The 13,837-nt window shown below is 35.9% G+C and overlaps 2 protein-coding genes across 2 annotated transcripts; both read left to right on the top strand.

Annotated features, from left to right (window-relative positions):
- Window positions 1-1,148: 1,148 nt before the first annotated feature.
- On the top strand, window positions 1,149-7,159 carry LOC110694132 (U4/U6 small nuclear ribonucleoprotein Prp31 homolog). Its single transcript, XM_021871299.1, has 8 exons — window positions 1,149-1,348; window positions 2,165-2,230; window positions 2,440-2,577; window positions 3,040-3,932; window positions 4,016-4,086; window positions 4,425-4,527; window positions 4,635-4,710; window positions 6,754-7,159. The coding sequence occupies exons 1-8, from the start codon at window positions 1,346-1,348 to the stop codon at window positions 6,871-6,873; spliced, it is 1,470 nt and encodes a 489-aa protein (XP_021726991.1). The 5' UTR covers window positions 1,149-1,345; the 3' UTR covers window positions 6,874-7,159.
- Window positions 7,160-9,548: 2,389 nt separating this feature from the next.
- LOC110694134 (aldehyde dehydrogenase family 2 member B7, mitochondrial-like) lies at window positions 9,549-13,397 on the top strand. The gene is made up of 10 exons (XM_021871301.1): window positions 9,549-9,669; window positions 10,385-10,519; window positions 10,604-10,746; window positions 10,836-10,989; window positions 11,082-11,311; window positions 11,601-11,690; window positions 11,849-12,022; window positions 12,126-12,263; window positions 12,353-12,552; window positions 12,648-13,397. The coding sequence occupies exons 1-10, from the start codon at window positions 9,597-9,599 to the stop codon at window positions 12,919-12,921; spliced, it is 1,611 nt and encodes a 536-aa protein (XP_021726993.1). The 5' UTR covers window positions 9,549-9,596; the 3' UTR covers window positions 12,922-13,397.
- Window positions 13,398-13,837: the final 440 nt, after the last annotated feature.

A 13,837-nucleotide genomic window follows, 5' to 3' on the forward strand; every position in this document is an offset into this window, starting at 1 on the left:
TACCTAGAGACCTAACCAATCCTTTTTTTATTTTTTTAAAAGGTACTCCCTCCGTTCCCTTTTATTCTTTACGTTTGGAATTATGCGCGGTTGTTAAGAAATTGTGTAAAATTGAGGTGAATTGACATAAATTAATCATTCAAAGTACAATTATAGTTTTTTTTTTTTTTTTTTGATAATCAAGAAAACATACAATAGTTACAGTCCCTTTCTTGCTGCTGTAGCAAGTATGTGGGTTTCCTGTACTCTACATCTACTAACCTTCCTTAGAACAAAGTGTCTAAGGTTACTAGTCTTCTGCTTAATATCATGTACTACCTGTTTTACTTCCCTTCTAGCTCTTTTATCTTCAATAAAAGCGGTTACCAGCTCCTTTGAGTCAGTTAACATAGTCACCGATCTTCCGGCAAGGATCGGCCTTTGTAAGGCCATCAGTGCTGCTTCCGCTTCTGCTTGAGTTGGTGAAGTTGCGAAAACCGGGGCCTTCCCTCTATCAATTACTGCACCTCTTTCTTTGATTACCCACCCCGCTGCTGCTCTCCACGACTTGTTCGATTGAGTCACATTTTCCTTCCATGCTCCGTCAATGAGGATGATGATGTCCTCATTACAAACACCTCCATCTGAGCTCCAAAAGAGTGTAGTCGTAGCATCTTCCATTGTAGTGTTCATAATTTTGTCTTTAGAACTGTTTGCAAATAAATTAGTGGAATTAACCCACCTGGTAACCCACAATTATAGTTAAAAAAAGAAATATTGTACATGTGGGGTAAAGAAAGTTGGAAGGATCTAGAAGAGAGATGAGAGAGAAAGTAATTATGAGTATTGAAAATCCATTAAAATGTTATAAAAGGTACATATGCACATGAAAAGTGAAGGACAATTGAGTATTTAATTTGTAAAGCAAGAGTAATTTTGTCTAAAATCAATGACTTAAAAAGGAAATATCCTAGTAAAGAATAAAAAGGAACACCCTAAATGGAAACGTAAAAAACAAATGGGAATGGAGGGAGTAAGACCAAAAATACTAAACCAGTCACCTTTGATCCCGTTTGGAATGTTTGATTTATATTTCCAGTCTGAGCCAATTTTAGAACACATTGACTAAATTGCCCCTGTCACCGTGTGCAGTTGTGCACCGTGTTGGGGTGAGAAACGCCCTAAGTCGGCAACACTTGTTTAAAATTCTTTTATCAATTGGATTATTATTCCCAACTTTTATTTTACTTTCAATTTGGGGATTCAAGTTCTGATTAATTAAATCACCTTTTCGCAAGTTAGGGTTTCAACTACGCTTCAAGTTTCTTACGTCGAATTACTCGCTATTTTGCTGGAGTAAATCATAATGGTTAGTCTTCTGCAATTCATCTCTTCTGAATTTCTTTGTTAATTTTGTAATTGAACAACTCGCATTAAACATCTAATTTTTGATTGTGAATTCATAATATTTTCAATTCATTGTTGGGAAACCTAATTTCTCTGATCACTATTCTGAATATAGTTTGTTGTTGAGTACTATTGTATGTTGTTTGTATGTTTTACTGCGTCTTTCTTGTTCATAGTTGTATTTCTTGCATTGTTCTGGATTAAAGAGGAGTTTTTTTTAGCATGATTGAGGCAAACGGTATCCTTTAAACGTTCGAGGAATCGTAATTAGGAAGAAAAATGTCAAAAGAATGTGAAAATTTAGCTATCTTTTAGTGTGCAAATATGGGAATGTGGCGTACCCTGTACATGAGAGCATATTGATCTTTGGCGCTGCGACACGGTTAGCCGTTGCCTTTATTCTTTGCAATTAGGGGCTATTTTGAAGTAATGAATATCCGTATTTTACTTCTTGGAAATTTATATTCGATAGAACCCTAGATGATGATTTGACTAGCTGGATTGGTTTGTGTTCAACTCTCGTGCACTCAACAGTTTGATTCTAGAGTTTGTATAAGGAGTTTTATTTTTGGAATTTGGATATGCTGGAGGTGTTGTGGATTATTGATGATTGTTTAGGATGTCGATTGCCTCAATATAGTATATTTCAGTTGTATGGTGATTGGTGATATATAAAATCAATTTACTGAACATTTTAGTTTGCTCTTATGAACCTTCTCAACTGCACATTCATATTGCCTCTTTTGTGTATTGGCTGAATTTTCATCTTTTGTTCCAGGCAACTCTTGCTGATTCTTTCTTGGCCGATCTGGATGATTTATCAGACAATGAAGCTGATGTCGTGGTGAGTTTATTACTTTTAGTCTTAGTCTTAGTCTTATCTTACAGTTTTTGACGTTTAAGTTCAGTGTGTGAAGAGTATGTTAAATAATTGGTCGTGTATGTTATATAATTGAATTTTGATGTCAAGGTCTCGTAATGAGAGTAATTACAGGGAAAATATTTTTTGTTAGTTTGTATGTCTTTAATAGCTCTTGTTTGTTTCTTTTGTAGGTGGAAGGAGATGCTGATGCTGACAACATGGAGGAGGATATAGACGGAGAGTTAGCTGACATAGAATCTCTGAATTATGATGACCTTGATAGCGTTTCCAAACTACAAAAATCTCAACGTTACACTGATATAATGCAGGTAAGATGATGAACATTACATGTTTACAATAGGTTTTTGACTCACTGTAGGAGTGTTGTGACGTTGTTATGCTAATTAGCTGCCAAATTATTATGAATTTTTCAGCAGTTATGTATATAGGTCTTATTATATCTCCAGATGCAATCATAGTTTTTTTCTTTTTTTTTCCCCTCTTTCCCCTATTGTGAAAGATGGCTTTCACTTCATTTGCATGACTTTCATCCTGTGCCTCTTGTTTGGTTTGTTGAAAGTGCTGACCCTGACTGCTGAGGGCTCTCCCTCATTCTCTATTGCGCTGGGCCCCTTGTCTACTTATCTTGTTTCGATGCTTAATAATTTTTCCAGGGTGAGAAGGTGGGGGGGGGGGGGAGAGGAGGTGTTGCCAACTGGATGTTCAAATGTACTGATTTCTGAGTTTTATTTAGCTGTATGGTCATCAATAACTTGTTCTTGAAATTGCAGAAAGTTGAAGATGCATTGCTAAAAGGTTCAGAGATTCCTGAACATGGAATAGTTTTGGAAGATGATCCCGAATATCAGCTGATTGTTGACTGCAATGCTTTGTCAGTGGATATTGAGAATGAGATTATTATTATCCATAATTTTATCCGTGACAAGTACCGTCTAAAGTTTCCTGAGCTTGAATCCCTCGTTCATCACCCCATTGACTATGCACGTGTTGTGAAGAAGATTGGTAATGAAGTGGACTTGACCCTAGTTGATCTGGAAGGGCTGCTGCCTTCTGCCATCATTATGGTTGTTTCAGTCACTGCTTCAACCACCAGTGGTAAGCCACTTCCAGAGGATGTTTTACAGAAGACTGTTGAGGCATGTGATCGTGCAATTGAGCTTGATTCAGCAAGGAAAAAAGTCCTTGATTTTGTTGAAAGCAGAATGGTATATATAGCACCTAATCTTTCAGCTATTGTTGGGAGTGCTGTTGCAGCAAAACTAATGGGGACTGCTGGAGGTTTGGCCTCATTAGCTAAGATGCCAGCTTGTAATGTTCAGCTTCTTGGGGCCAAAAGGAAGAATTTGGCAGGCTTTTCGACTGCAACATCTCACTTTCGTGTTGGCTATATTGAGCAGACAGAGGTATTTCAGAGTACGCCCCCTCCTTTGAGAATGCGTGCATGTCGTCTTTTGGCTGCAAAGTCAACCCTTGCAGCTCGAGTAGATTCAACGAGAGGAGATTCAACTGGCAAGACTGGAAGGACATTACGAGAAGATATCCGTAAAAAGATCGAGAAGTGGCAAGAACCTCCACCTCCTAAGATCCCAAAACCTCTTCCCGTGCCTGATTCAGAACCTAAAAAGAAAAGAGGTGGGCGAAGGCTAAGGAAGATGAAGGAAAGGTAGACTTATCATTGGCTTAAAGTATCAGGGTGTTTTCTTTCCATACATTATTTTCTTAGTATGTTCTTGTCCTGTTTTGCAGATATGCTGTCACAGATATGAGGAAATTGGCTAACAGAATGCAGTTTGGTGTGCCTGAAGAGAGTTCTCTAGGTAAAATTCCTTACTTTTAGTGTAACAAAGCCTCTAAATCTTTTTTGATTTGCATCCTTGTGTAGAATTCAGGAAATCCAGGTATATAATTTGAATAGAATGCTGATATTCTATGCTGATATTCTAGGCAAGCTAATGAGGGTACATATTCATATTAGATAAGAATTTCTAAAGTTACCTTTGTCACTTTATTCTAGTGCAAATCAAGTTCAAAATTTAATATTCTGTTGGAGTTTGTTATTTATTTTTATATTTAAATTTTCTCTTTTTAATTAGCCAAGTAGTTTCCTTTTCTTAGAATAATAGCATATCTTACAATTCATTTTCCTTTTGCTAAGGTGATGGTTTGGGAGAAGGATATGGTATGCTTGGTCAAGCTGGAAGTGGGAAGTTACGTATGTCTGCTGGTCCAAGCAAGCTTGCAGCAAAAGTTGCTAAGAAGTAAGTTTTCTTCTAGTTAATTAGTGCTTGGAAGTTGGTTTTTGAGATTGTGTTGGGGTGGTTGACGTATCCTTTTCTGACATCTCTTTGTTGCTTTTAAAAATCAGATTCAAGGAAAAGCGCTACGGAAGCAGTGGTGTTACCTCAGGGTTGACTTCAAGTTTGGCATTTACCCCTGTGCAGGTCTGTACCTTATTTGACCTTTTGTTTGATTTATACCTTAAAATAATCTCTTTGTCCACAATAATTGTCCTTGATATGTTATTTTTATTGTTATTGTTATTGTTATTGTTATTATTATTATTCGTGTTTACTGCTGTGCAGGCATGTACTGAGTTTTCTTTTTCGTTTGATTTATAACTACAAGAACTCCCTTTGCCCCACAATTGTTTATTCACTCTACTCCCTTTCTCTTATTTCTAGTGTGCTAGAGTTTTTTCTAGTCGACCTTAGCCTGATTTCACCTCTCCCTATTTACTAAAATTCCCTGTACTCTATTCCCCAGAAGTTATCTAGACTCCTTAATATTTGTTCAAAAGTCTGGTAGGACAGAACACTGTGGGATGAATGAAGTAGAAAGTAATGCCAATGATTTGTTTTTGTGAACTACTTAGTTGCTCAATAGTTGCTAGTATTCTAGTGATTGCACAATATCTCTATTTCTTTAGCCATAAAATATTGTGCACTTGCCCTTATACCTAGTAAATCTCTAAGCAAACTTAAATAAGCAAGGTTTTACTAGAATTTTGGTCATTTTGCAGTCTGCACTATAACATCTTAGATTCCTTATTTTCCTAGTCTTGCTTTGTCACTCTACTGTTTCAATAGTTGAAATTTTGCTAATAGCATCTTTCATCTGACATTCAATATTTTTTTTTGATAAGTGGACTATTTTGTAGGTTTTTTTCTAGATACTCTTAATATATATTATGTTTATTCTTTCTTTTGGGCTTCTGATTCTTTGTAGATAGCTTTGCATGACTCCTCTGGCACTATAGTACTATTTGATACTTTGTATATGGCATGAGGGGCCTTTTTATTATTATAATTATTTTGCTACTCCGTAACTACACGTACATCTTTATTATTGGATGTCCTCTAATTTGGAGGCCAATCAAAATGCGGATTATGGTTTTGTGTTGTTTTATCCTTTTCTAGGTCTCCATATTTTGAATTTTGCAATGAATGGCTATATGTTGGGAACTTTAGGAATAGTAACAAATTGACAATCACATTACTTTAGACTTTTTCCATTAAAGGGGAATCACTATGCTTTTGCTGGTTGGAGTTAGTTTAGCATAAACAGACTTATCTAATAGTTTTTGTGCTTCACATCTCATATTGGTTGTTGTGCTATCTTTATTTGGTTTTGCTTGAAGTGTTAGGTGTTGCTCTTTAGTCCAGCGGATGGGGTTCTGAACCTCTGGTTTAAGACTTTATTGGTACTTATATTGAAGATATGTACGCCTTGGCTGTAACATGCCTACTAGCCCCTTTTTACTGAACAGTGGCTCTTGTTGTCCAAATACCATTCTAGATTTCTTATATCTGTCTCGCCAGAGGAAGGAAGAGGGGGGGGGGGGGATCATTTTTGTAATCTCCCTTATGATTGTTATAAATCAACATGACTGGCATTGGGCACACCCTAGGATGAAATTTTAGACACTGGTCTTGTCTCTTGTCAACACATACTAAAATCTTTTGCTCTTTAAGAGGGGGGGGGGGTATTCCTATGTGCTTACATGGTTAAAACAAATTGTTGGATGATGTAATAGGGATAATTCCAGATCACTTCCCATCTGCTTTTCTTTGGGTGCTATTTATAGATTTTAGTAACACTGTAACTGGAAATTGCTTATGCAATGCTCCCATAGTCCCATACCATGACACTCGCCAAAAAACCATAGCACCCTTAAGTTATATGTGGAAAGGAAGAGGTCAGTCTATTTTCTTCCACTTCACTGTCTGCTTCTCTAGGCAACATAGAATGCTCATGTATCGTAGATCCATAAAACTGAACTTTGTCTTTCCCTTACTATAGTCTTATGCAAAGATTGTTTGAACAGCTTCAGTTTCATTTACAGTCATTTAGTGTAAAAATTATTTTGGTTGTGATGTTTTTATCTACCATTGGGTCATTGGGAAATTTTCATGGAAAACACTCCTTGTGAGTTTTGATTAAAATTTTGCTGCTGATGTTGAATTTCTGTTGTACCTTTCATGCAGGGCATTGAACTTTCAAATCCTCAGGCTCATGCACATCAATTTGGTAGTGGAACTCAGAGTACATATTTTTCTGAAACAGGCACATTTTCAAAAATCAAGAGTAACTTGAGTAGAATATGAGCTTCCACAGGTATTCAAATGTTTGCCCGTATCAGTTTAGTGCTTTATGGAGAGTGCAAGTTTACTATGGAAATTGAACATCCTCAAACAAATGTTCTCAACTATCAGTGTAACATTAAGCTACCAGGTTAAGATTGCAAAATTTTGTAGCAATTGTTATCTTCGAGGTAGAAAAATCTAATTTGTCTATCTTCAGCACATGTACATGACTTTATGAATCTCACTATGTTTAAAACATATTTTGAACCTGAATTGCCAAGAAGTATAAAAATTATGTTCATGAAAATAATTTCTACAAGTTTTGGTTGATTCATGTTAGTTTAGGGATCTATGTTTATGAAGTAATTCAAGTCCATGCTGAAAATTTAGATCTGTGATCGAGAGAGTACTGTGACACAAAGGAGTCAACGTTCTATTCTCCTTTGTTTTTATCGAAGCTGGTTGTCTGAAACCCCATGTCATATTGAGAATGAAGAGACAATTGAGGTACAATAACTTGTCATGTGGGGCTTTGGGCATGATTGGGATGGTTAGCTCAGGATCAGAGACTGAACATTGTTATGTGATGGGGAAGAGAGAAAATGAAGGTGGTGAGAGAATGTGGTGGCTGGTGGATCTGGTGGTTGCGATCCAGGCAGGCAGTCTTGCAGGGCAGTAGAAAGTGGGTTGTGGATGGCTTACTTCTTAGGTTTGTAGTTCTTATTTTGGTTAATATAAATTTAACTATGAATCTTTTATTCAGTCATCTAATGCATGTTTTATGGATCATATCATTATGAATCAATATTTTTTGGTAGTGACTTAACACGGCCTAATACTAAAATATGCAATCAGCAGTCTGGCGCAGTAATACCTAAAACTACAGGCATTAATGAAATGTTTGTTTGATAATTAGAAACTAATTCATCATTCAATCACAGCAATTATACTTAATAATTGCAAATAATTTGTAGAAATTATATAAGAAATTATAATATCATGTTACCAATGTTTTCTACAGACTATAATACTACCATTACAGCTCTATTATGATTTAAAATGAGTAGTAATTGAAAAGTGGGGGATATTCTACATGAACATTTGAGTATGTATTAGTTATTGTGATAAAATTGTTTATCTGGATAATCTCTTGGGTCAATCTCATAGAAAGTCGTCTGATGACTGTATATACTTCAGATTTTAGTTCGACACAATAATTACAGTATCTTATATTTAAACAGGGACATTACTATTGTAAAAAAAGGTTTTATTGTACTTTATGCACCTTAATATTTACTGTAATTAATAAAAATTGTTGTAATAATTATTTACTTGTATTTCGACCATCTCAGCAGTATGGTAATTACAATATTGTTTTGAGAAAATTTTACTAAATTTTAATGCGATGCTAAGTTCGCATCAAAATATTTGCCAAATGGTAAATGCGCCTTTGACCCAAGTCACCCAACCGAGCGATTCACAATGTCACAATTCACAAACTCACAATCGAGTATAAGCGATGATATACTTTGTAATATTCCAGAATTGTTATAAAAATTATCTAGCCCAAAAATAATCCCAAATTACTTGACATTTACCCGATCCAACTAAGTGTTTTGACAAGGCTCAAATGTGTCACCACCAACAACTTAAAGGGTAGTGGATTTGCCAACTGCCAAGGCAATTTTTTGTGTAAACGGGTAGAATATTGTGTAAACGTCGCTTAGTTGCAGGCTTGCAGCCCTTGCAGGTTGTGAATCTATGACGATAATGTATACATTGTTGAATATCATTTCTCCATGTTTGGTATCTCTACTTTGTAAAACAAATTATGAATTGCGACTATTGTAACTTGTAAGTACATATATTGATTTTCTTGTCTTGTAGTTGACAAAACTACATTATTATTATTGCCTAATTAGTTAGAAGGTTACATACAATCTTTTGCGGAGAAATCCTTATTTAATTATTTTTGTTGTAAATCTCTACTTCTGTTCTCTCTTACTCCTCTGAAACTGAAAGCAACTATTTCAATTTCTGTAATTTGTTATGATTTATTTGTAAAAATAATACTCCATTTTAGGCCTAATCAACAATCAAAATAATGTCTATCACATGAGCCACGCTATTAATTGAATATCGAAAAATATTAGGGTTACCATGTGGCCCATGTGAAGTGTATCACAATGTGATCTCTTCTCCTAAACTCCCGGGTTTGCTTCAATTGCTAACTTTTATGTGCATTTTTTGGCACTCAATCAAATAGATGTATTTATATTCAGTGGTCGTTTGGCTAAAAACTTAAAAATACTATATAGTTGGAGTATTATTATTTTTTTTAGAGAGCAAACAAGGGCGGGTGATGAGGATCGATTCTAGGATTACCTGAAATCAGGAGGGGAGCTCTACGTGGTATTTATCCGTACCTATAGGAACTTCTTTAGGTATTCCACTCGATGGAATGACTTGATATATATTTTTTTAAAATTATTAAATTGATTAATAATTAGTTAGATCTCGTAGATGTGCACACAATATAAAAACTTAAATGCATTAATTCAAGAATGACACTTATCTTAATATGAGGGTAATATCTAACACTTTCTAATTGTAGGCTTAATCTGATGAATAGTTTATTAATTAGCTAATTAATTAATAATGAAGCTAGGCAGAAGTTTATCTATATAAGGTCACTAGACAGAAAGTCAAATGGCTAAGTACAAAGGAAAAGAGAGTGCAATAATATGGCTAGTCAAATGATTTCATCTGTTTTTTCACGAGCATTGGTTTCTTCAACTCGTTCTACTCTTTCTCAAGGTACTTTTACTCTTTAGAAATATATATATTTGATGAGATCAATAAGATGACATGTTATTGCTGCTAATGTTGTTCCTCTAGTTGTTAACTAGATTTCATTATAACATCGTTACTCGTTTAAACTTTTACTATTGACTTATATTTGAAATTATTTTCACTATAGCAAAAGTTATATGTGAGTGTTTCGGAACTTATTATTTTATCCAAACTTATTTTGTCTGAACTTTCTGTACTTGTTTGAACTGTTATGAATTGTTTGAAATAAGACAAAATGAGATAAATTAAGTTGAAGGAAAATGGATCCTTAGAGTAGCAAAAAGGGTCAAAGTTTCTTGGGACACAAATTGGGTTTGGGAACTCAATTCATTACCTACTATTGCTACACGCTTACACTAGTCTATAAGTTAACCATTGCAATGTATTACATTACATTACATACCAATTCACATGTTTCGGTTAGTGGTTCGAGGGGATTAGAGAATTAGATTACACTAATTTGAGCACGTATTATAAACCTAATGTTGCACTAATTGAAGAACGGAGGAAGTAATCTAAAGACATCGTAAAAAAGTTATATTGAACTTAGAGTTCTTATTAGTCTTTGTATTAAGGTGTACTACATCTGTTTTATCATGAATTAACTTGTGAAATTAAATGCTTCAGTTCCAATTATTTGTTCAAGGCTAATGCTGCAGTATCTGTATTTGCTTCTTAGGGAGAGCTTGTCAGTTGAGAAGAGTAGTCTGCAGATACAGCACAACTGCAGCTGCCGAGGAACCCATCACTCCACCAGTAAAGGTGAAATATACTCAGCTGTTAATCAATGGAAAGTTTGTGGATTCAGCTTCAGGTGAGATTTCCACTGAACTATGAATCAATAGATTAAATTTCATCCGCGTTCAAGGTAATACAACATTTTTGCTATGTGATTTAGGTAAAAAATTCAAGACAAATGACCCTAGAACAGGTAATGTGATTGCTGAGGTTGCTGAGGGTGATGTTGAGGATATCAATCGCGCAGTTGCTGCTGCTCGCAAAGCTTTTGATGAAGGGCCTTGGCCTAAGATGACTGCTTATGTAATTTGCTAGTATTGTTCCCTCTTTTCTTTCTCTGAAGCTAGCTCCTATATTTTGTGTAGCTAACTCTCAGCCTTATCATTGTACAGCAAAGATCACAAATCCTGTTAAAGTTTGCTGATCTACTTGACCAGCACACTGATGAGATTGCTGCCCTTGAGACGTGGGACAATGGAAAGCCGTATGAGCAAGCTGCTAAGATCGAACTACCAATGTGTGCTCGCATAATGAGATATTATGCTGGTGGGTGTAAAATAGGTGCTATCTTAGCTGTTTTATGGAATGTAAACTTGTATTTGTGTTTCCTAACGGATTTGTATGTTCAAATTCCTCAGGATGGGCGGATAAAATACATGGTCTAACTATGCCTGCTGATGGACCTCATCATGTACAAACCCTCCATGAACCCATAGGTGTAGCAGGACAAATTATCCCATGGAATTTCCCTCTTCTCATGTTTGTGTGGAAGATCGGGCCTGCATTAGCTTGTGGAAATTCCGTTGTTATGAAGACTGCAGAACAAACACCATTGACTGCCCTTTATGCAGCAAAACTTCTCCATGAGGTACTATTATCTACCTGGTCTTTTTGGTCCTGTTCATCATCTATATGACACTATAAAGAGTTTCTCGAGTGGTTTCCTTTACTTAGATGAACACAGAAAAGATTCATTTAGAGTGGATAGTATAATATAGGATTAAGGCAGGTGATCCAAATAATGTCAGAGCTAAACCATTTTTAAAATCTATGTTGCATAGTTGCTTACAGATGAAACTTAATTTGCTTTAAATTGTTTTATCACATAGATGAAATGAAACTTAACTCGATTAAACTTTGTATCAATGTTGCGGCAGGCCGGACTTCCTGATGGTGTTCTAAATGTGGTTTCTGGTTATGGCCCTACTGCCGGTGCAGCTCTAGCATCTCACATGGATGTGGACAAGGTAATGACTAATAAGCACCCCATATGCAGAAAGGCTATATTAACCGTATCCTGCCATCTATGAGCATGCAGGACACAATAGATAAGAGTTATGCAGTGTCTTTGTGTCTACTGTCTAGGACTGTTATCTGACATATACTTCGCGTTGTATTGTTGCAGCTGGCCTTTACTGGATCAACTGAGACTGGAAAACTGGTGCTTGAGATGGCAGCAAAGAGTAATCTAAAGTCGGTGACTTTGGAGCTTGGAGGGAAATCTCCTTTCATTGTGTGCAAGGATGCTGATATAGATAAGGCTGTTGAACTCGCTCACTTTGCCCTTTTCTTCAATCAGGTTACTGGAACAACATTTAGTTACTTAGTCTGTTACTTTTATGCTTTGCCATAACACATACTCCGTATGCATATATACTCATAAGATATGATCATTTTTGCAGGGACAATGCTGCTGTGCTGGCTCGCGTACATATGTACATGAAAGTGTATACAATGAGTTTGTTGAGAAAGCAAAGGCACGTGCCATAAAGCGTGTTGTTGGTGATCCATTCAGGAAGGACATTGAACAAGGTCCTCAGGTATGCAATATGTAAATTGATTTAAAACTACACCTTTTTACACTAGTTGGAGGACTTCTGAAAAACTCACTATTCTTTGAGTTTCTCAGATCGATTCAGAACAATTTGAGAAGGTGATGCAATATATTAGATCCGGTATTGAGAGTGGAGCTAAGCTTGAAACAGGAGGAGAACAATTAGGGTCAAAGGGATTCTACATACAACCCACTGTTTTCTCCAATGTCAATGAAGACATGCTGATTGCAAAGGATGAAATATTTGGTCCTGTTCAGTCTATCTTGAAGTTCAAGTGAGTTCACTCTTTCCATATATTCTGTCCCTTTGTCATTCTTTCAATATGATAGGATTATTACTAAATACCCTGTCTCATCATCTATTATGTAGGGACCTTGGAGAGGTGGTTCGACGAGCCAATGCTTCACCCTATGGGCTAGCAGCCGGAGTCTTCACCCAGGATATAGACACTGCTAATACTTTGGCTCGGGCCTTAAGAGTTGGCACGGTGTGGGTGAACTGCTTTGATGTCTTCGATGCAGGCATTCCGTTTGGTGGTTACAAGATGAGTGGACAAGGAAGGGAGAAGGGAATTTACAGTCTGATGAATTATCTGCAAGTCAAGGCTGTGGTTACTCCTTTGAAGGATCCTGCATGGCTGTAAAAACACACACAAATTATAGAATTTTTCCCTTTTGTTCTAAAAGATTATCCATTGTCTGCAAGAAATAGCACATATTTTGTGCCTTTTAGTTGTATTTTTGTGGTTCATTGTCTTTGTTGTATGAAATTAACTGAGCAATTTCGTTATGTTGAAGTCAATTGGCAAATCATCAGGAAAGATACTCCATATGTATTTTTATTTGCAAATTCAGATGTTGAGAATAATGAGCAATTTTGTCTATAGCATAAACATGTACTTTTTTTTTTTTTTTTCAACATACATCTCAAATTCTCAACATTTACTTATTATTTTTATTTTTTAAGTGTATAGTTGGATGACAAAAGCACATGTTGAATACATGTTTGTAAAATTGTTTTTGAAACTTCAAAAAGTGAAGGTATACCCAATCGAATATTTCCCCTAAAAAAAGGTAAGTCTTCATGTAAATTCTGTTCACGAGATCACTCCTTGTTGGCCTTGGCCCTAAGATATTTATCCCATATCTTGATAGAGTATATAAAACGATCCGTTAAACTTTTAATTAAGTTGGTTCTTTAACATGGTATCAAGAGCCCGCATGACACAAAGATTACGGGTTCGAATCTCATCCACCCCTCCTTTTAAAATGGACTATTAAACGCTAGGTATGGTAGGGCCCATGCTATATCCACAGTACAAACTCAATGGACTCTCATGTGAGTGGACATGATAGATTATATAAAACGATCCTGGGCTTCAACTATCAACTTTTGGTTGAGTTGGGTTCTTTTAACGTATCTTTTTCGCAAGTTGCATTATTTAGTAATTTACTCTCTTCCTTTTCCCATGTGTCTAATTAACAACTTCCAAATATTTAGAAATAATCAAATAATGTATAATCATCTGGGTTTTGATGTAAAGTGACAAGCAGACGAAG

Source organism: Chenopodium quinoa, unplaced genomic scaffold (genome assembly GCF_001683475.1).
Source record: "Chenopodium quinoa cultivar QQ74 unplaced genomic scaffold, ASM168347v1, whole genome shotgun sequence".
Taxonomy (NCBI): domain Eukaryota; kingdom Viridiplantae; phylum Streptophyta; class Magnoliopsida; order Caryophyllales; family Amaranthaceae; genus Chenopodium; species Chenopodium quinoa.

What these genes read in the sequence shown, in the direction of transcription:
- LOC110694132 (XM_021871299.1), top strand. An exon ending in ACAATGAAGCTGATGTCGTG is followed by an intron (nt 2,231 to 2,439) that starts GTGAGTTTATTA and finishes TTTCTTTTGTAG; the next exon opens with GTGGAAGGAGATGCTGATGC. An exon ending in GTTACACTGATATAATGCAG is followed by an intron (nt 2,578 to 3,039) that starts GTAAGATGATGA and finishes TTGAAATTGCAG; the next exon opens with AAAGTTGAAGATGCATTGCT.
- LOC110694134 (XM_021871301.1), top strand. Translation starts at nt 9,597, where the DNA reads ATGGCTAGTCAAATGATTTCATCTGTTTTTTCACGAGCATTGGTTTCT. An exon ending in ACATTGAACAAGGTCCTCAG is followed by an intron (nt 12,264 to 12,352) that starts GTATGCAATATG and finishes TGAGTTTCTCAG; the next exon opens with ATCGATTCAGAACAATTTGA. An exon ending in CAGTCTATCTTGAAGTTCAA is followed by an intron (nt 12,553 to 12,647) that starts GTGAGTTCACTC and finishes TCTATTATGTAG; the next exon opens with GGACCTTGGAGAGGTGGTTC.